At 44.7% G+C, this 21,867-nt stretch overlaps 1 protein-coding gene across 4 annotated transcripts; it reads left to right on the forward strand.

Moving 5' to 3' along the window:
* The first annotated feature begins 755 nt into the window (after positions 1–755).
* spc25 (SPC25 component of NDC80 kinetochore complex) lies at positions 756–21,725 on the forward strand. 4 transcript variants are annotated; one of them, XM_078228205.1, is made up of 7 exons: positions 756–1,173; positions 15,052–15,233; positions 16,401–16,466; positions 16,553–16,699; positions 17,422–17,526; positions 17,956–18,054; positions 21,053–21,725. In XM_078228205.1, the coding sequence occupies exons 2-7, from the start codon at positions 15,092–15,094 to the stop codon at positions 21,169–21,171; spliced, it is 678 nt and encodes a 225-aa protein (XP_078084331.1). In that variant the 5' UTR covers positions 756–1,173; positions 15,052–15,091; the 3' UTR covers positions 21,172–21,725. The 4 variants fall into 4 exon arrangements, with proteins under 4 accessions (XP_078084331.1, XP_078084328.1, XP_078084329.1 ...); XM_078228202.1 differs by having other exon boundaries at positions 773–1,173; positions 15,088–15,233; XM_078228203.1 differs by having other exon boundaries at positions 797–1,251; positions 15,088–15,233.
* Positions 21,726–21,867: the final 142 nt, after the last annotated feature.

Genomic DNA, 21,867 nt, shown 5'->3' on the forward strand with positions numbered 1-21,867 from the left:
GAACCACTGTGCCGCCCCCCAACCCCCAATTCAGTGGCACATGGGCGGCGCTGGCTGTCCTACATTTATTGATGTGGAGATGCCGGCGTTGGACTGGGGTGAACACACTGTGGGTACCCCCACAGCTTGCCTCCTGGACTTGCAGGCTGTCCTGTCTGGAGACAATACACATCTCTTTAACCTGTGCTTAATGCTCCCTCCACCCACATTGTCTGTATCTTTAAGATCTGGTTGGCTGTAGGGATTCGCATTCTAATCAGTATTCTGTAACTTGATGTTGTGTCTCTGCACTGTTTGAGAGCACATTTCCACTCCATCTGACGAAGGAGCAGCAAGCGCTCCGAAAGCTAATGGTATTTACTACCAAATAAACCCGTTGGACTTTAACCTGGTGTTGTTAAAACTCTTACTACATTTATTGCCCATCCCTTGTGAAGGTGGGAGTAAGAGGTCTCCTTGAACTGCTCCCCATCCCAGCTCACCGCCCCGCCCCGCCCGTTCACATTGCCCCGCCCCCGTTTACTGTACTTCCGTTTACGCTTTGACCTTCGCCGGAAGTTATCGGGTCCTGGGTTATACCATCGCCAAATCCTGCTGTTCATTGTTCAAATCTCAAAGGGTTTATAACCCAACTGATTAAAGTTGAATTAGAATTGCACATCAGTAATTGTGTTTTGTTGAGCAGGAGTAACTCAGGACCGCCTTGAGATGATAAAAGAGATTCACCTCCCCCGCAGCTTCCTCACACTTGGTTCCTCCCGCTGCAGGCGCCGCCGTTGAAATTTGAAAAGAGCGCGCGGGAGAGCGAGAGAGAACAACCCGGAGAGAGAGAGAGAACAACCCGGAGAGAGAGAGAGAACAACCCGGAGAGAGAGAGAGAACAACCCGGAGAGAGAGAGAACAACCCGGAGAGAGAGAGAGAGAACAACCCGGAGAGCGAGAGAGAACAACCCGGAGAGCGAGAGAGAACAACCCGGAGAGAGAGAGAGAACAACCCGGAGAGAGAGAGAGAACAACCCGGAGAGAGAGAGAGAACAACCCGGAGAGAGAGAGAGAGAAAACAACCCGGAGAGCGAGAGAGAACAATCCGGAGAGCGAGAGAGAACAACCCGGAGAGAGAGAGAGAACAACCCGGAGAGAGAGAGAGAACAATCCGGAGAGAGAGAGAGAGAGGTAATAACCCAGACAGAACAACCCGGAGAGAGAGAGAGAACAATCCGGAGAGAGAGAGAGAACAACCCGGAGAGAGAGGTAATAACCCAGACAGAACAACCCAGAGAGAGAGAGAGAGAGGTAATAACCCAGACAGAACAACCCGGAGAGAGAGAGGTAATAACCCAGACAGAACAACCCGGAGAGAGAGAGAGAGGTAATAACCCAGACAGAATAACCCGGAGAGAGAGAGAGAGAGGTAATAACCCAGACAGAGACAACACGGAGAGAGAGAGAGAGGTAATAACCCAGACAGAACAACCCAGAGAGAGAGAGAGAGAGGTAATAACCCAGACAGAACAACCCGGAGAGAGAGAGGTAATAACCCAGACAGAACAACCCGGAGAGAGAGAGAGAGGTAATAACCCAGACAGAATAACCCGGAGAGAGAGAGAGAGAGGTAATAACCCAGACAGAGACAACACGGAGAGAGAGAGGTAATAACCCAGACAGAGACAACACGGAGAGAGAGAGGTAATAACCCAGACAGAACAACTCGGAGAGAGAGAGAGGTAATAACCCAGACAGAACAACCCGGAGAGAGAGAGAGAGAGGTAATAACCCAGACAGAGACAACACGGAGAGAGAGAGGTAATAACCCAGACAGAGACAGAGACAACCTGGAGAGAGAGGGAGAGACAAAATAACAAGAGAGAGAGAATAACCCAGACAGAATCGCCGAGAGAGAGGGAGAGAATCACCCAGAGAGAGATGACTGACTGACCCACCTACCCAGAGAGAGAGAGATAAAGCATCCAGAACCACCCAGAGCAGAATCACCAGGCGAGGAGAAACTGAACCCTGGCCAGGAGAGCAGGTGGGATTGGGTTGGGGTTGGCAGGGATTGGGTTGGGGTTGGCAGAAATTGGGGTTGAGTTGGGGTTGGCCGGAGCCAGGTTGGGGTTAGCCGCGGCGGGGCTGGGGGCTTTGGCCGGAGCCAGGTTGGGGTTAGCCGCGGCGGGGCTGGGGGTTTGGCCGGAGCTTCCTCATGTCATAGGAATTAGAAGCAGAAGGCAAATTCAGCCCTTCGAGCCTGCTCTGCCATTCAATCAGTTCATGGTTGATCTCTCCCTGGTGTCAAACCCACCTCCATGTTTTTAAGTTTCCTTTGTACTTTGATTTCTGTTCGGGCTGTTCCCCCTCCTTTTGGGGAGCTGCCCCTTTTACTTTGTCCTGACTTAATCTGAGTTTGTTTATTTGGTTTGACCTGAAAATAGGTCAAACCCACCTCCCCACCTGTTCCTCTTTCCCTTTTTTTATTAGAAATATGTCTATCTCCTTTTTGAAACCATTCAATGATTCAGACTCCCACTGTGCTATGGGGCAACGAGTTCCACAAATTCACCACCCTCTGCGAGAAGTAGTTCCTCCTCCTCCTCTCAGGTTTAAATCTACTGCCTGGTAACATGTCAGCTGTTTAATTCTCTGCCACTATTTTTGACTGGATAAGGCAGCGCTGCAGAGCTTCAGTCTGCTCTCAGTTGTGGGATCGCTTCGGTCTGTTTAATGCAGGTTCAGTTTGTAATGGGGAAATTGATCAGGAGCCGACTCAAGAACAGTTACTTCCCTGCTGCTGTCAGACTTTTGAATGGACCTACCGTATATTAAGTTGATCTTTCTCTACATCCTAGTTATGACTGTAACACTACATTCTGCACTCTCTCCTTTCCTTCTCCCTTTTATGTACTTTATGAATGGTATGCTTTGTCTGTATAGCTCACAGGAAACAATACTTTATATTACAATAATGGAAAGTATTCCATCACACCCTGTGGTGAACCATCGTTGGTTCACCACTGGGGGTTGTTACTATGTTACTGTTGGGCTAGGGTGTTGTTACTGTGGGGGTTGTACAATGTTGTTGGGTTAGGGTGTTTACCTGTTATAAGAGTTATCATGGCACATTTCAGTGGGGTCCCGCCTCCGGTGGCGAGGTATAAGACCCCCTGCTCCGGCAGGACCCCTTCAGTCTGAACTGGTGTATTCGTGTTAGTAGTTCCATTGTTACTCTATTAAAGCCTTCAATACCGAAGCCTTGGTTCCACGTGCTTATTGTCGCGCATCAATTTAATAGAGTAATTATAGGTGGAGAGCTCGATTCTCCACCGCAAGATCTTATCGTTCTTGATCTTGCCCCTCTGCGTGTTACTGAACATAAACGCCACGGATCGTTGATCCGTGATCAGGGTGAACCGCTTCCCTGCCAGGTAATGGCGCCAGTGTCTGACTGCCTCCACAATGGCCTGAGCCTCCTTCTCCACCGCTGAGTGCCGAATTTCTGGGCCTTGAAGGGTGCGGGAAAAGAACGCGACGGGCCTGCCTGCCTGGTTTAGTGTGGCGGCTAGGACGAAATCAGATGCATCACTCTCCACCTGGAAAGGAATGGATTCATCCACCGCGTGCATCGTGGCTTTCGAGAGGTCGCTCTTCAAAACCTTGAAGGCCAATTGGGCCTCCGGCGTAAGTGGGAAGGTCGTGGACTTAATGAGCGGACGAGCTTTGTCCGCGTAGTTGGGGACCCACTGTGCATAATACGAAAAGAACCCGAGGCATCTCCTCAGTGCTTTCGTGCTAGCGGGCAAGGGAAGTTCAGTGAGTGGGCGCATACGGTCTGGATCAGGGCCAATGACCCCGTTTTCCACCACGTATCCGAGGATGGCTAACCTACGCGTACGGAATACGCACTTCTCCCTGTTATAGGTCAGATTCAGGCGAGATGCAGTGCGCAGGAAGTGTTGGAGATTCGTGTCGTGGTCCTGCTGGTCATGGCCGCAGATGGTGACGTTATCCAGGTACGGGAAGGTAGCCCGCAACCCATTCTGGTCCACCATTCGGTCCATAGCACGCTGGAAGACCGAGACCCCATTGGTGACACCAAATGGAACCCTGAGGAATTGGTATAGACGACCATCCGCCTCAAAAGCCGTATATTGTCGGTCCTCTGGGCGGATGGGGAGTTGATGGTAGGCGGACTTAAGGTCTATGGTAGAAAACACTCGGTACTGCGCAATCTGATTGACCATATCAGAAATGCGCGGGAGAGGATACGCATCCAGCTGCGTATAACGATTAATGGTCTGACTATAGTCGATGACCATCCGAGGTTTGTTCCCGCTTTTGACTACCACGACCTGCGCTCTCCACGGACTAGCACTGGCCTGTATGATCCCTTCCTTGAGGAGCCGCTGAACCTCAGATCTAATAAAGATCCGGTCCTCAGCGCTGTAACGCCTACTTTTCGTAGCGATGGGCTTGCAGCCAGGTACCAGATTTTTAAAAAGGGATGGTGTAGTGATTTTCAGGGTGGATAGATTGCATGCGGGGCGCTTTGGGCAATTTGGAGGCTGCGGCTGATTCCCTACTGCCAGTGAAGGGAGTGGCCCACCGTACTGTAGGATCACACTCTTCATGTGGACCATAAAGTTTAGTCCGAGGAGAATTGGCGCGCAAAGGTGAGGTAACACAAGGAGCCTGTATTGCTCGTAAATTGTGCCCTGTACCTCAAGAGTTACCATACATCGTCCTTGGATCGGTACAGACCGGGACCGTGATGCCATGGAAATTGTCTGCTTGGCAGGGAGAACCCGGAGTCCACACCTTTTAGCAGTTTCAGGGTGTATGAAACTTTCGGTGCTTCCACTGTCAAACAGACAATTCACAGTTCTACCACTAACCTTTATATCCATCATAGAATGTTCAAGTCTGTAGTGCCTGGTCTGATCCAGGGAGATCGACGCCACCGTTGGCCCCTGGGCGTCACTGCATGCTGCCGATGTGGATGCTGAGGACCCCTGCTGGTCGCTCCTAGTCGTCGTGGACCATGATGGCCGCCCCCATGAATCGCACGTGGGCGAGGGCGCCAAGCGCAGCGACTCCTGGTGGTCTTCCTCCTCCTCTGTCAGCCACGATGGCGCCGTCCTGGGATCGCACGTGGTCGGACCTCGTGGGTACTGCGACGCCGAAGGAGATTGTCTCCGTTCTGGAGGGTTACAAGCTGCACTGCCGTTTTTAGGTTTGGACCTGCAGACTTTGCCGTAGTGGCCTTTTTTACCGCACTGGCTGCAGATTGCCGTTCTTGCCGGACACTGTTGCCGTGGATGCTTGGCCCCACCACAAAAATAGCATCGCTGGCCACCTGGAGCTGCCGCCGTCGTCGAATCGATCTGGGAGCGCGGGTTAGCGGGGCGAGGAGGGAGCTGAGCTTGCTCCAACCACGTTGACTGCACGTGGTCCTCGGGGTACAGCGCCAAGCTCTTCGACGCCGCCTCCAGCATCACGGCCATCTCCATTGCTTGGGTCAAGTCGAGTTTCCCCTTTTCCAGCAATTTAAGCCTGATGTACGAGGACCCTACCCCTGCTACGAACGCGTCTCGGGCGAGGTCGTACATATACTGTTCGGCTGATACGTCCTTACAATCGCAACCCCTGGCAAGCTGCAGGAGCTCATTGGTATAGTCCTCCATGGTTTCGCCCGACTGCCGACGTCGTGTAGCGAGGAGGTAACGAGCATGTATCTCGTTGGGTGGCATCGTGTATCTTTTTTTTAGGAGCTCGACGGCACCTAGGTAAGTGGGAGCTGCACGAATGGCTAGGTAAATCGTGTCGCTTACCCTTGCGTGGAGGACCTGGAGTTTATCACTGTCTGTAGTGATAGCTACCGAGGCTGCCAGGTAGTCCTCAAAGCACTTCCACCAATGGTCGAATGTGTTAGCTGCACCGACCGCACATGGGTCCAGTGTCAGATGATCCGGTTTTAGAATCTGTTCCATACTCTCTGTTTTTTTTTTTCCAAAGCAACGTCTGGCTGTCCCCTCAAGGACTCCCGGGCCGGCCGGCCCTGGTGAGGCGATGGTGCAGGGGATCCTGGAACGTTTGGTGGTAGTGGTGGTGGTGATGATGGTGGCGCCGATCTCCGAGTCTCAGGCAAGCTGTACATGGGAGTAAAAGTGTTATGCACTGGTCCCGGTGCTGACCGCGCCACGTCTGGGGAATCAATGAGGAGTAGTGGATTCGTGACTGGGGGAATAGGAGCGACAGGAGTTGCTACGTCCCCTGCGGGCGCCAGGTCTCTAATGGAGACAGTGTCCTCTCGCCCGTCAGGATATGCCACATAGGCATACTGAGGGTTGGCGTGGAGGAGTTGGACCGGTTCGACCAAGGGGTCGGACTTGCGAGCCCTCACATGTCGCCGCAGAAGGACGGGTCCTGGGTACGTCAACCAGGCTGGCAATGAGGTCCCCGAGGACGACTTCCGAGGGAATGAGAACATCCTCTCGTGGGGAGTAGCATTGGTTGCCGTACACAGGAGGGAGCGGATAGAATGGAGCGCATTTGGAAGGACCTCCTGCCAACGGGAGACTGGAAGGCCCCTGGATTTCAGTGCCAGTAGGACAGCCTTCCAGACTGTAGCATTCTCCCTTTCCACCTGTCCATTGCCCCTAGGGTTGTAGCTCGTGGTTCTACTAGAGGCAATCCCGAATGAGAGCAGGAATTGCCTCAAGTCGTTGCTCATTAACGACGAGCCCCTGTCGCTATGAATGTAGCAGGGGTACCCGAACAGGGTAAAAAGTTCACTGAAAACCTTGATGACGGTGGCAGTCGACGTGTCCGCACAGGGGACAACAAACGGAAACCGGGAATACTCGTCTATTATGTTGAGGAAATAGACATTCCGGTCCGTTGAGGGAAGGGGGCCCTTAAAATCCACACTCAGCCTTTCAAAAGGGCGAGTGGCCTTGACCAATTGTGCCCGGTCTGGTCAATAAAAGTGTGGTTTGCATTCTGCGCAAATCCGACAGCTTCTAGTCACTGACCTGACATCCTCCACCGAGTAAGGCAGGTTGCGGGCTTTGATGAAGTGGTAGAGTCTGGTGACTCCAGGATGACAGATCATTGTGGAGAGCCTTCAATACCGAAGCCTTGGTTCCACGTGCTTATTGTCGCGCATCAATTTAATAGAGTAATTATAGGTGGAGAGCTCAATTCTCCACCGCAAGATCTTATCGTTCTTGATCTTGCCCCTCTGCGTGTTACTGAACATAAATGCCACGGATCGTTGATCCGTGATCAGGGTGAACCGCTTCCCTGCCAGGTAATGGCGCCAGTGTCTGACTGCCTCCACAATGGCCTGAGCCTCCTTCTCCACCGCTGAGTGCCGAATTTCTGGGCCTTGAAGGGTGCGGGAAAAGAACGCGACGGGCCTGCCTGCCTGGTTTAGTGTGGCGGCTAGGGCGAAATCAGATGCATCACTCTCCACCTGGAAAGGGATGGATTCATCCACCGCGTGCATCGTGGCTTTCGAGATGTCGCTCTTCAAAACCTTGAAGGCCAATTGGGCCTCCGGCGTACGTGGGAAGGTCGTGGACTTAATGAGCGGACGAGCTTTGTCCGCGTAGTTGGGGACCCACTGTGCATAACTCAGACAGAACAACCCAGAGAGAGAGAGAGAGGTAATAACCCAGACAGAGACAGAACAACCCGGAGAGAGAGAGGTAATAACCCAGACAGAGACAACCCGGAGAGAGAGAGGTAATAACCCAGACAGAGACAACCCAGAGAGAGAGAGAGAGAGGTAATAACCCAGACAGAACAACCCGGAGAGAGAGAGAGAGAGGTAATAACCCAGACAGAGACAGAACAACCCGGAGAGAGAGGGAGGTAATAACCCAGACAGAGACAACCCGGAGAGAGAGAGGTAATAACCCAGACAGAACAACCCGGAGAGAGAGAGGTAATAACCCAGACAGAGACAACCCGGAGAGAGAGAGAGGTAATAACCCAGACAGAGACAACCCGGAGAGAGAGAGAGGTAATAACCCAGACAGAGACAACCCGGAGAGAGAGAGAGAGGTAATAACCCAGACAGAGACAACCCGGAGAGAGAGAGAGAGGTAATAACCCAGACAGAGACAACCCGGAGAGAGAGGTAATAACCCAGACAGAGACAACCCGGAGAGAGAGAGAGAGGTAATAACCCAGACAGAGACAGAACAACCTGGAGAGAGAGGGAGAGACAAAATAACAAGAGAGAGAGAATAACCCAGACAGAATCGCCGAGAGAGAGGGAGAGAATCACCCAGAGAGAGATGACTGACTGACCCACCTACCCAGAGAGAGAGAGATAAAGCATCCAGAACCACCCAGAGCAGAATCACCAGGCGAGGAGAAACTGAACCCTGGCCTGGAGAGCAGGTGGGATTGGGTTGGGGTTGGCAGGGATTGGGTTGGGGTTGGCAGAAATTGGGGTTGAGTTGGGGTTGGCCGGAGCCAGGTTGGGGTTAGCCGCGGCGGGGCTGGGGGCTTTGGCCGGAGCCAGGTTGGGGTTAGCCGCGGCGGGGCTGGGGGTTTGGCCGGAGCTTCCTCATGTCATAGGAATTAGAAGCAGAAGGCAAATTCAGCCCTTCGAGCCTGCTCTGCCATTCAATCAGTTCATGGTTGATCTCTCCCTGGTGTCAAACCCACCTCCATGTTTTTAAGTTTCCTTTGTACTTTGATTTCTGTTCGGGCTGTTCCCCCTCCTTTTGGGGAGCTGCCCCTTTTACTTTGTCCTGACTTAATCTGAGTTTGTTTATTTGGTTTGACCTGAAAATAGGTCAAACCCACCTCCCCACCTGTTCCTCTTTCCCTTTTTTTATTAGAAATATGTCTATCTCCTTTTTGAAACCATTCAATGATTCAGACTCCCACTGTGCTATGGGGCAACGAGTTCCACAAATTCACCACCCTCTGCGAGAAGTAGTTCCTCCTCCTCCTCTCAGGTTTAAATCTACTGCCTGGTAACATGTCAGCTGTTTAATTCTCTGCCACTATTTTTGACTGGATAAGGCAGCGCTGCAGAGCTTCAGTCTGCTCTCAGTTGTGGGATCGCTTCGGTCTGTTTAATGCAGGTTCAGTTTGTAATGGGGAAATTGATCAGGAGCCGACTCAAGAACAGTTACTTCCCTGCTGCTGTCAGACTTTTGAATGGACCTACCGTATATTAAGTTGATCTTTCTCTACATCCTAGTTATGACTGTAACACTACATTCTGCACTCTCTCCTTTCCTTCTCCCTTTTATGTACTTTATGAATGGTATGCTTTGTCTGTATAGCTCACAGGAAACAATACTTTATATTACAATAATGGAAAGTATTCCATCACACCCTTAACTTTTGTCTTGTAGATGGTAGGCAGGCTTTGGGGAGTCAGGAGGCGAGTTACTCTCTGCATAATTCCCAGCCTCTTAAGTTGTTCTTGTAGCTATAGTATTTACATGGCTGGTCCAGTTAACTTTCTAGTCAACTGTAATTCCTAGGATGTTGATAGCAGGGAATTCAGCGATGGTAATGGCATTGAATGTCAAAGGGAGATTGTTAGATTCTCTTTTGTAGATCGTCATTGCCTGGCACTTGTGTGTCTTGAATAATATTTGCTACTTTTCAGCCCAAGCCAGAATATTGTCCAGGTCTTGCTGCATCTGGGCAAAGACTGCTCAAGTATCTGAGTTAGTAATGGCGCTGAACCATGTGCAATCATCAACAAACATCACCACTTCTGACCATTTGATGGAGGGGAGGTCACTGATGAAGCAGCTGGAGATGGTTGGGCCTTGAACACCAGCTCAAGGCATTCCTGCAGCAATGTCCAGGGACTGAGATAATTGACCTCCAACAATCACAACCACCTTTCTCTGTGTTGGTATGACTCTAACCACTGGGGAATTCCCCCCCACCCCCCCGGATTCCCACTGGCTTCAATTTTGTTAGGGCTCTTTGATGCCACGTTCAGTTAAATGTTGCTTTGATGTCAAGGGCAGTCATTCTCACCTTGCCTCTGAAGTTCAGCTGTTTTGTCGATATTTACGCCAAAGCTATAATGAGGTCAGGTGCTGAGTGGCCTTGATGAAATTGAGCATCAGTGAGCAGGCTATTGCTCAGTAAGTGTCCCTTGATAATGCCACTAATCACCTGCTGATACCAAGAATAAACTGATGGAGTGGCATTTGGCCAGGTTGGATTTGTTGTGCCTCTTATGGGCAGGACACACCTGGGCAATTTTCTGAATTGCCGGATAGATGTCAGTGCTGTAGCTGTATGGAAACAGCTTTACCAGAAGCCCGGATAGTTTACAGCACAAGTCTTCAGAACTATTCCTGGAATATTGTCAGAGCCCATAGCCTGTGCAGTATGGAGTGCCTTCAGACATCTTTTGTTATCACGTGGAGTGAATCAAAATGGCCGAAGTCTGGCATCTGTGATGCTGGGGACCTCCCAAGGAGGCTGAAATGGATCATCCACTCGTCACTTCTGGCTGAAGATTGTTGAAAATGCTTCAGCCTTATCTTTTGCATTGGTGTGCTGGGCTCCCCCCTTGTTGAAGATGGGGATATTTCTGCAGCTTCCTCCTCCTGTTTAATTGTCCGCCATCATTCCTGACTGGATTTGGCAGGATCACAGAGCTTAATCGATCCTATGTGTTATGGGATCGATCTCTTAGCTCTGTCGAACGAATGCTGCTTTTGCTGTTTGTTTTGTAAGTTGTTCTATGTTGTAGCTTCACCAGTTTGAGACCTGCCTGGTGCTGCTCCTAGTATGCCACCCTGCACACTTCATTGAATCAGGACTGAACCCCCAGTTTGATATTAAAGGCAGAGTGGGAGATATGCTGGGCCATGAACGTACAGATTATGGTTGAATACAGTTCTGCTGCTGACAACCCTTGGCGCTTCATGGATGCTGAGTTTTGAGCTGCTAGATCTGTTTGTAATTTATCCCATTTAACACAGTGTTAGTGCCACAAAACACAATGGAGGGTATCCTCAATGTGAGGACAGGACTTCACCTCCATGCAACGACTGTGTGATGGTCACTCTGACCAATACTGTTTCCCCCCGCATCCCATCCCATGGAAATGGTACAGAGCTCTTCAGTAAGACTGATGTCCAAAATTCAATGTGTTGCATTATGAGGAAGGATTGCTGATGCTTAAAGGAGAAGAAAATACTGCTACATCTCAGGGTCTCTTCAGAATGCTTCCAGATCACTCCCATGCTGATAAATCAGCGTGCTATTAGCTTATTATATAGATTATACTATTAGCTTATCAACCACCCCTCCCCCGTGTTCTTAGATATCTGACTGAGTAATTTCATAGGGATTTGCCAGTAGTTTTGCAATACATTTACTTTGAACAGAGCATTTCTTTTAAGAAACTTAAGTGGGGAGGGGGCATGTCTTGATGTCTCGGTTAGGAGTAGAAACCCCAATGGAATTGTAACTGCTGAACTATACAATAGCATAGAATCTAAATTGATTTGTACGCATTATTTTGCAAATCTTTCATTCAAGAGATGTGGGCTTTGCTGGCTAGGCCAGCATTTATTGCCCATCCCTAATTGCACTCGAAGGTGGTGGTGAGCTGTCTTCTTGAGCTGCTGCGGTCCATATGGTGTAAGTACATCCACAGTGCTGTAGGGGGAGGGGGGTGGAGTTTCAGGATTTTGATTCAGCGAAAGAATGGAAATATATTTCCAAGTTGGGATGGTGAGTGTCTTGGAGGGGAACTCCCAACTGCCGGTGTTCCCAGGTATCTACTGATCTGTTTTTAGATGGTAGTAGTCATGGGTTTGGAAAGTGCTGTCTAAGGAGCCTTGGTTCTTGCAGTGCACTTTGTAGACGGTACATACTGTTGCTAATGTGTATTGGTGGTGGCAGGAGTGAATGATTCTGGATGGGGTGCCAACCAAGCAGACTGTTTTGTCCTGGATGGTGTCAAGCTTCCTGTGTTGTTTATCCGGGCAAGGGGTGAGTATTCCACCACACTCCTGTCTTGTGACTTGTAGATGGTGGACCAGCTTTGGAGAGTCAGGAGGTGTGTTACTTGCCACTGGATTCCTAGCCTCTGACCTGCTTTTGTAGTCGCAGTATTTATATGGCTAGTCCAGTTAAGTTTCTGGCCCGTGGTAATCCCCAGAATATTAATAGGATATCTAAACTAATGGTTGTTATTGGTATGTTTTCTATTTATGATCCCGTAATAACGCATTTTTAATCTTGCCTTGTCTTGCATTTGATTACAGCGACCCATTGAATTGGTTTTTAATTTATTTAAAGCAGATTATAAGACTATAGAACACAACACTGTCAAGCTTCTAAATTCTGCAGGTTTGCCATGCATGGGGAACAAACTACATCTTAGGAAGGGATTCAGTCATTTTCCACTGAAACTGTTTTTATTGATTTTTTTAAAAAATGCTCATTTCTTTCTGTAGATGTTTGACAAATCTCAACTTCTATAGGAGACCTCTGTTGAAATGCCATTTTCGGAATATAAATAAATGCCTACAGATTGATATTACTGTCGAGAAAACTTCTTACCTGAATTGATTCTAGAGTTGAGGGTGAAAGATTGTATTGATCCTGGAATTGTTCCTTTGCCTGCCAAGTAAAAAGTGCACACTAATTGTCATCTGTTCATCAAACACATTGCAGTTCTGAAAGCTGTAAACATCACTGGGTTATCTGGGGTGAGTGAGTGTGCTGGCGATCTGTTTCATGCCATATCTTAGACTGCATTCCAGTTCCTGCCAAAAATCAGTTGTACATGATCTAAATAAATGATCACAAAGGAGGAGGAGTTGAATGAGGGAAGTGAATGTACTGTTGTCAAGTTTGTAGATGACACAAAAGTAGGTGGGAAGGCAAGTGGTATGAATGATAAAGTCTACAGAGGGATACAGACAGGTTAAGTGAGTGGGCAAAAACTTGGCAAGTGGAATATAATGTAGGAAAGTGTGAAGTTATGCACCTTGGTAGGAAGAGTAAAAGAGCTGAATGTTATTTAAATGGAGAAAGTTGAAAATAGTGATTTTGGGGTCCTTGTGCATAAATCACTAAAAGCAACATGCAAGTTCAGCAGGTAATAAGGAAGGCAAATGCAATATTGGTGTTTATTTCAAAGATGTGGAGATGCCGGCATTGGATTGGGCTGGGCACAGTAAGAAGTCTCACAACACCAGGTTAAAGTCCAACAGGTTTATTTGGAATCACCTGAGGAAGGAGCAGTGCTCTGAAAGCTTGTGGTTCCAGATAAACCTGTTGGACTTTAACCTGGTGTTGTCAGACTTCTTACTTTATTTCAAAGAGAATGCAGTATATAATTATGGAAGTCTTGCTAAAACTGTACAAGGCACTAGTTAGACCACACCTAGAATAATGTGAACAGTTTTATCTTGAGGAAAGATATACTGGCATCAGAGGCAGTCCAGAGAAGGTTTTTTTTTAAGTTCATTTATTTATTAGTTACAAGTAAGGCTTACATTAATACTAGAATCACAGAAACCCTACACTGCAGAAACAGGCCATTTGGCCCATCGAGTCTGCACCAACTACAATCCCACCCAGACTCTACCCCATATCCCTACATATTTACCCATTACTCCCTCTCACCTACGCATCTCAGGACACGAAGGGGCAATTTTAGCATGGCCACTCAACCTAACCCGCACATCTTTGGACTGTGGGAGGAAACCAGAGCACCCGGAGGAAACCTGGGTTGAATATTGCAATGAAGTTACTGTGAAATTCCCCTAGTCGCCACAGTCCGGTACCTGTTCAGGCCAATGCACCTAACCAGCATGTCTTTCAGAATGTGGGAGGAAACCAGAGCACCTGGAGGAAACCGACGCAGTCACGGGGAGAACATGCAAATTCCGCACAGACAGTGACCCAAACCAGGAATCGAACTCGGGTCCCTGGCGCTGTGAGGCAGCAGTGTTAACCACTGTGTCATCCCTACTAGGTTGATCCTGGGTATAGAGGAGTTTTCTTACGAGGAGAGTCTGGGCTTGTACCCATAATGAGAGACGATCTTACTGAGACAGAATTCTCAGGGGGCTTGACAGGGTAGATGCTGAGAAGTTGTTTCAGCTTGTGCGAGAGCCTAGGAACAGAGAGCATAATCTCAGAGTAAGGGGTCGCTATTTAAGACCGAGATAAGGAGGAATTTCCTGAGGATAGGGCATCTGTGAAATTTTTTAATCCAGAGGGTTGTAAAGACTGTCGGTCGTTGAGTATGTTCAAGGCTGAGATGGGCAGATTTTTAATCAGTAAGGGAATCGAGGGTTATGGGGATAAGGGAGAGTGAAGTTGAGGATTATCATATCAGGTCTGTCATGCTCTCATTGAATGGCGACGCAGACTCAATAAACTGAATGGCCTACTTCTGCTCCTACATCTTATGCTCACTTGGGCAGGAGTGATTCCCCATCTTTTGGTTTGAACATGTACAGTAACTATCATTCAATCACTTTAAATCTCCACTTGCCTAAAGTAACTTTTTTTTTCTCGGTTTATGCTAACGAAAGCTGTTGGATCTTTCATGCCTAGCCCCAGCAAAACTTGGCCATTTTGCATGTGAGTCTTTTACATTAATGATGCAAAGCAAGGAATCCCAAAATGTAAATTTTCATTGGACTGGTTCACAATATTATAGTAGGTCTCATGTTACTGCAGCTGAGCCATCTAGTGAAAATCATTTCATGAAATGTATAGTTTTAAGTGTGCTTCCCTTTTCCTTTTCCGTATTATTCATCACCTCGCCACAATTGTGGAGAATAACCATCCCTCATTGAACTGTTAATTAGTCATTTTAAAATGTTCACAATCATGAATTGTGTTCCGTACAGCTGCAGAACTGCTTTCATTTTCAAGACTCAAACTTTAGAATGGATTTTTAAGCATATCAATACCATTGTTATTACTGCCACAGGTTATTGTAATATGGTGAGTGATCTGATTATGTCTGTATATCTTAATGTATGTGGACTCTACCAATTATTTAATTCCCTTTGTTGTGTTCAGGTGTGAAACATTTTAACACTGAATAATTTGCTGTAGATCGATGGATATCTTCAAAGAAGATGCACAATGTCAGTTAAATGAAAAGCTAAACGAAACCAGGATCAAATTTTTGAGTTTGTGGGAAAATTATAATCCAGCAGGATTTAAACAGAGGTACAAAGAATCTTTAAAAATCACAGAAGGTACAGTCTATAGATTGTAATTTATATACTACATCTGAAAATTAAACCGAATAATTGCAAATGTTGTGAAACTCAATAATTGAAATGAAGGTGAATAGAAAGGGATAATGTTCTATACACATTAGGTACACATTTTTTAAAGAATGTATAGACTCTGCCGTAAGAAAAGTAGAAAATTCCACATTCTTACCTGTAAAGAAATTCCTAACTTCCCATCATTCTTTTTCTGATTTATATTCCTTAAATTATCAATATTTACCTGATCATGCTCTTCCATAAACTTGAAGATTCTATTAAGGTTGAGCAGAAACTGATGTTCCAAACATTTTGATCCCGCATGAGACTGTAGGTGAGGGGCTTGGACAGGGAGGGAGGGTGGAGTTAGGAATTAGTGGTGAAGGTTATGGAGTTTGTGTTGGGGGCTAAAATTGACACCTTTCCTTTCCAATACTTGGCTGGTGGACCTCAAAGATTGGATAACGTGTAAGCAATTGAGGTGGTGGAGATGGAGAGCTATATATTAAAGATATACACATGGAAACTGATTCAAGGAAACAAGGAAGAGGATGGGGTCAAGGATTGGGGTTATAAATATGATGACGTGGGGGGGGGAAATGACCTTTTATTTGCGTTTTATGTCTCGCGACTCGTGCCAGATTTCTGATTATATTTTCAGTTAACTTGTTTCACAAGAGTAAACATTGTTGCCTCACCTAGTAATTTTAGTGGCCATCATTAACCATTATTGAGATTGTTCACTGCACTGAAGTGCCTTTTGAAAACCTTGTAATAGAGCGTTGTTAACAGCAAAATGTCATAGTAAATTTAAGAGTTACAATAGCCTTCAATTTGCAGTTATCTTGTATGTACAATTGCGTATGTTTTACTGATTTTAAAGAAACATTTCTTGCTAAATCTATGTTTTAAATATGTCCTTGTATCTAAGGTTAGACTCCATTACTGCATGCAAAATTTCAAAAATTAAGTTGTGGAGTAGTCTGTCAAAAGCTCAAATTGGATTTATTTTGCAATATTTAAGTGCTTTGTTCTAATGAGAGGTACTGGTACTTTAATACTGTATTAAGTATAAATTTAAAAAGACTAATTACTCAGAATTAATTTGCTATCATCGTTAGAGAGGTATCATAATTGTTCATTCTTTTACAGGCAAATGCTTAGAAATATATGAAGAGGAGAAACAGATGTGTGAAAAGATCCAATTAACCAAAAAAGGTATTTGCTAATATTCTATTTTACTGCAGTTCTGTACTTTAACTGATAAAACTCAGCACTAATTGGAAATGTCACTTTTCTTGCAGTTGTTGCTGAGCAGAATGCATTCCTGGAGCAAACACGCTTAAATATACAGAATCTTGACACAAATTTTGAAAATATTGAAAGGCAAAAGCAGGAAGTATTAGAAAAGATTAAGAAGCTGAAAGAAGGATTTCTCACAAAACAGGAATGTATGTATAATATGATTTGGTCAGGAGAAAGAAAGAGTAACCTGACTATTTTTAATAAAAATGAGAAATATGAGCAGTAGACCATGTGGCTCCTCAAGCCTACTCCACCATTCACTACAATCATGGCTGACCATTGGCCTTAACTTCATTTTCCTGCCTGCTCCCCATATCCCTTAATTACCTGAGAGTTCTCAGCCTTAATTATATTCAATGATGGAGTATCCTGAATCCTAGAATAGAACATTCACAGCTGTTTTGAGTGACGTAATTCACCAGCCACTCTGTTCACCCTGTCTTTCAACATCATGTCTCATCTTTTAAACTCCAGAGACCGTAAGCCCAATTTACTCAGCCTGTCAATATAAGACGAGCCTTTCAACCCAGGAACAACACCAGTGCAAATTCACTATACTGCCTCTAAGGCAAGCATATCCTTCCTTGGATATTGAGACCAAAACTATGCACAGTATTCCAGATGTGGTGGCGCCAAAGCTCGGTACATTGTAGCAAGACATTTAAATCAAATAATTTTGGTTTAGATACCAACTGGATGAATTATTCTTGATTGCCGATATAAAATGAAATTGTTGGTTATTATGAATTTAGTTAAACTTGTTCTTCTAAGAATTAATTCTAATAATTCATAATTAATTGCAACCACTCTTCTTAAATTGCTGGGTTTTTTTCAACCATGAAAGTAATAGTTCTTCCTCTATAAACAGTAATTTCTACACAAAAACAAGAAAATAAAGCAAAGCTGAAGGAATTAAATATGTCTGCAGAAATCTTTAAGAAGCGGATGGGACTGGAAATTCGGAAGGTGCAGGGTAAGAACAAGGAATTACATTTTATAAAAAACTTTGAGGTTGTAAAGTTGGCACTCATTTAATACCATGTACAAATGCTTTTAGTATTTTTAAGTCTTTATTTTAATCAACTGTTTCCTACTTCATACATGCTAGTTTTCTAACTTGGCCATTTGACCTTCAAATTAAAATTGACTGAATACTTCTAATTTTTAATAAAATGACTATCTGAATTGTCTATATGAAATTAGCCTTCATGTTAAGATTGAGATGTAAATACTGTTACTTGCATCAAGTTAAATACAGTTGTATTTTGTGAAGCGAGTCACAAAATAGCAATTTTGTTCCTTATAAACAGTAAGATGTGAATCTTTGGATTTAATTTTGAATTGTTCTTTGTGATATATTTTGAGTTTTGTGATGTGGAACTAATTTAATGATCTTCAAAAGGGGAGCAACTGCAATTCATCTTCAAATGCATCAGCCATAAAAATCCTGAGCAACCGTTTACATTTCTGCTGAAATTCAATGAAGAAGGAAATTATGAAGGTATGTCTTTTTTGAACTCTATTGTAGAACCTCCCTAATAGCATAAGAAAACATGCAATGAACAAATATATTTGAGCCCAACAAGCTTGTCATAAGCCTCGTATCACCTACCCTGTCATGATTTTAATCATGAATTTAATCTTTTGAGGAAAAGTTCTGCATAAATGTTTCCTAATCTCCAAGCATAACAATCTTTGCATTTCCAGCTCCGTTCTTGCTCTGAGCTCCAGGCAACGTTAACTCTCCCTTTTTGCCTCAGCAGTATTAGAGCCAGAATGTCCCTTGGGTATGTAATGTATTCCACCTGCATGAAAATGAGAAACAGTGCCTTCACAGATGCATATTTATCCAGCACTTTCACATCTACAAAGCTGCTGAGGCAAAGTGAGGGGATTTCTTCCAATGTTTAGCTTTGTTAACTTCAACCTGTGCCATCTAGTCATATTCTCATGAACTGTTGTATCTGTGACATCCTTATCTCAATGGATAATTTAATAGAACTTCACCCAATTGGTTTAAGTTGATCAAAAGACATTGGTGGAGAACTTAGTTGTACAAAGATCTTGCTAAGAGTCAAATGCTCAAAGTTTGGCTGTTAACCTCAGGAAACAAGACTATATGCATGGCAGGGGATAGAGGTCCTTGTGAAGATAGGTTTAAAACTTGTACTTTCAGCTTGTACATGAAACTTGAAAAATCCTGACTACTTTTTATAGACTGAGTCAACATGGTTTTGTGAAAGGGAAATCATGCGTAACCAACTTATTGGAGTTCTTTAAAGGAGTCATTTGCTATGGATAATGGGGAACTGGTGAATGTACAGTATGAAAGATCTCTAGAAGACATTTGTTAAAGTGCCACATCAAAAATTATTGCGGAAAAAGTGTAGGGGGTTGGATATTGGCATGGATTGAAGATTGACAAACAAACAGGAAACAGAGTTGACATAAATAGGTCTTTTTCTATTTGGCAGGATGTAATGAGTGGTGTCCCACAGAGGTCAGTGCTGGGGCCTCAGCTTTTTATAATTTATATAAATGATTTTGACTTTGAAGGTATACTTGCTAAATTTGCTGACACCACAAAGAAAGGTAGGAAACAATTGTGAAGAGTACATAAGAAGACAAAGGGACATAGGTTAAGTGAGTGGACAAAAATCTGGGAAATGGAGTATAACGTGGGCAGATGTGAAATTGTCCACTTTGGCAGGAAGAATATAAAAGCTTATTATCTAAATGGTGAAATATTGGAGCACGGTGGCACAGTGGCTAGCACTGTTGCCTCATAGCGCCAGGGACCCGGGTTCAATTCCTGCCTTCTGTGTGGAGTTTGTACGATCTCCCCATATCTGCGTGGGTTTCCTCCGGTTTCCTCCCACATTCCAAAGATGTGCAGGTTAGGTGCCCCTTAGTGTCAGGGGGATTAGTGGGGGATAGGGCCTGGGTGGGATTGTTGTCAGTGCAGGCTCAATGGGCCGAATGGCCTCCTTTGGCACTGTAAGGATTCTATGAGCTCTGCGGTGCAGAGGGATCTAGGTGTTCAAGTGCATGAATAACAAAAGGCTAATGTATAGGTCCAACAAGTAATTAAGACAGCAAATAGAATGTTATTGTTTATTATGCGGTGAATTGATTACAAAAGTAGGGAGATTATACCTTAGTTGTACAGGGAATTGTTGAGACTACACCTGGAGTATTGTGTATGGTATGTTAATATGTTCGAAGCAGTTAAGGGCTCATTCATTTAGATGGCAATGAGAATATTTTCATTTAAGGTCGTGAGTCTCTGGAACTCTTCCTCAAAAGGCAGAATCTGCATATTTTTAAGGCAGAGATGGATAGATTTTTGTTTAACGGGGTGAAAGGTCATTGGGATAGGCAGGTACGTGGGATTGAGGTTGTAATCAGATCAGCCGTGATCTTATTGAAGGGCAGCAAGCCTGAGGGGCCGAGTGGTCTACTGCTCCTAATTTGTATATTCATACAAGGAGTAAGAGCGTAAGACAAAATGTTAAGAGATTTGATCTACATTTTTTTTTCTCTGCACTAATTTAATTAAAAACATAAATATAGGTAGTAAAGTTACCATGTTTTAAATTGGGGTATAAACCCAGCATTAGTCCCAAATGCAAGTTAAATTTACATTCAGTGATTTTGTAGATCCACAGAAGTTATCCCAACTTGTCAACTTAAAATAAAAAATTTCACCTGGGATTTTTAATTGTCCGTTGATTTGATTTATTATTGTCACATGCATTGGTATATAGTAAAGTATTGTTTCTTGCGAGCTATACAAAGCATACTATTCATAGAGAAGGAATGGGGAGTGTGCAAAATGTGTTATAGTCATAGCTAGGGTGTAGAGAAAGATCAACTTAATGCGCCAAATCTGTAAGAGATTCAATTAGAGCATTATTAGAGAGTTTAAAAGAGTTAGAATGAAGTTTTAGAGACATAGAATGAGAGTAAAAGATAAAATTAGACAATTTGCAAGAAGTCGCCTCGCTCTGTCGCCATCTTTAGAAAAAGTTGGGTTGAGGAGAGCGGACATGCTTTGAAAATTGCGCTCCGAGATGATCTAAGTGTTTAATGTTTCTGGGATGCACTGGAATTTACAAAGATAAAATGGTGGGGTGGGAGATTCAAACCCACTCGCCTCCAATAAACTGCCTGTTGAGCTCCTTGAGGAGCTTGTTAACAGGCCAGGAGCCAGAAGGCTATTTTCACTTTTGTTTTACTTGTAATTTGCCAAACCTGAACAGTGTGGTGCATGTTAGTGCACAGATGTTTGGCTTAATGTTGGGAGCATATAGGTATTGTAAAAATTTAACACCCAGGGTTTTCAGAGATTGGGTGCAGTATTTTTTGTTGGCTCTGGTCCAGTGATCTGTACAGAAAAGAGCTCCTAAAATGTTGATCATACAACAGTATTGTGGACAGTATGTTATCTGAATATCAATTTCTATTAGCTAACATTCTGTTTTCCTTTGCCTTTTCAGTCACATCATGTGAACCACCGTTGGAATGTATGGCTTTGCTGCAGGAAAAACTCAAAGAAACCAACAATTTCTCTGCATTTCTTGCAAACGTCAGGAAAGCTTTTACAACATTAGTATAATTCCAGGTTGTATTCCTGGTTTTTGTATTTAGCTGAGCATTTTTCCTTGCTGTTTAAATTTTTTCATTTCTCTGAACCCATGTTTGCATCTGGCTGTGTAAGATAGTAACTTTCTAATTGTAGCCTTTCTTTAAAAGAAAAACTTGTTCAAACCTATTTCTTTGAGACTGCTGTCAGAATTATTTAGTTTGTTATACATGGACATTAACAATATATAAAATGTTTCTATGAAGAACATAAGAGCAGAAGTAGGCCATTTGGCACCTTGAGCCTGCTCCGCCATTCAATAAGACCATGACTGATCTAATTGTGGCCTTAACTCTACTTTCCTGCCTGGCTGCCTCCCATCCACCCAATAAACTTAGATAGATTCTTGACCTACAAGAAAGTCAAACTGCCTTGAGTTCAGTCAATGTTTCTGATTTGAACATAGGATGCCCTCTGTCTTAAGTTTACTATAGGTATGATTAATAAACATTTTCATCAACATTTTATGTACAAAGTATTTATTTTTTGTTAAAATAGTTTTCATTAGAATATCAATAAAATGTTAGAAATAGTCAGGCTCTTGGCTTCATTTTTCAGCAATTCTGAGTTCCTACTTGGCATCCATTTCTGTGCCTCGTAGAGCAGATAGTGTCACACGAATACAAATTGTTTGAGGGTGTTGTGGCTAGTGTTGTTGAAGTAGGAGAT

This window comes from Mustelus asterias, chromosome 14 (genome assembly GCF_964213995.1).
Source record: "Mustelus asterias chromosome 14, sMusAst1.hap1.1, whole genome shotgun sequence".
Taxonomy (NCBI): Eukaryota; Metazoa; Chordata; class Chondrichthyes; order Carcharhiniformes; family Triakidae; genus Mustelus; species Mustelus asterias.

What these genes read in the sequence shown, in the direction of transcription:
- spc25 (XM_078228205.1), top strand. Translation starts at nt 15,092, where the DNA reads ATGGATATCTTCAAAGAAGATGCACAATGTCAGTTAAATGAAAAGCTA. An exon ending in ATCTTTAAAAATCACAGAAG is followed by an intron (nt 15,234 to 16,400) that starts GTACAGTCTATA and finishes ATTCTTTTACAG; the next exon opens with GCAAATGCTTAGAAATATAT. An exon ending in GGAAATTCGGAAGGTGCAGG is followed by an intron (nt 17,527 to 17,955) that starts GTAAGAACAAGG and finishes GATCTTCAAAAG; the next exon opens with GGGAGCAACTGCAATTCATC.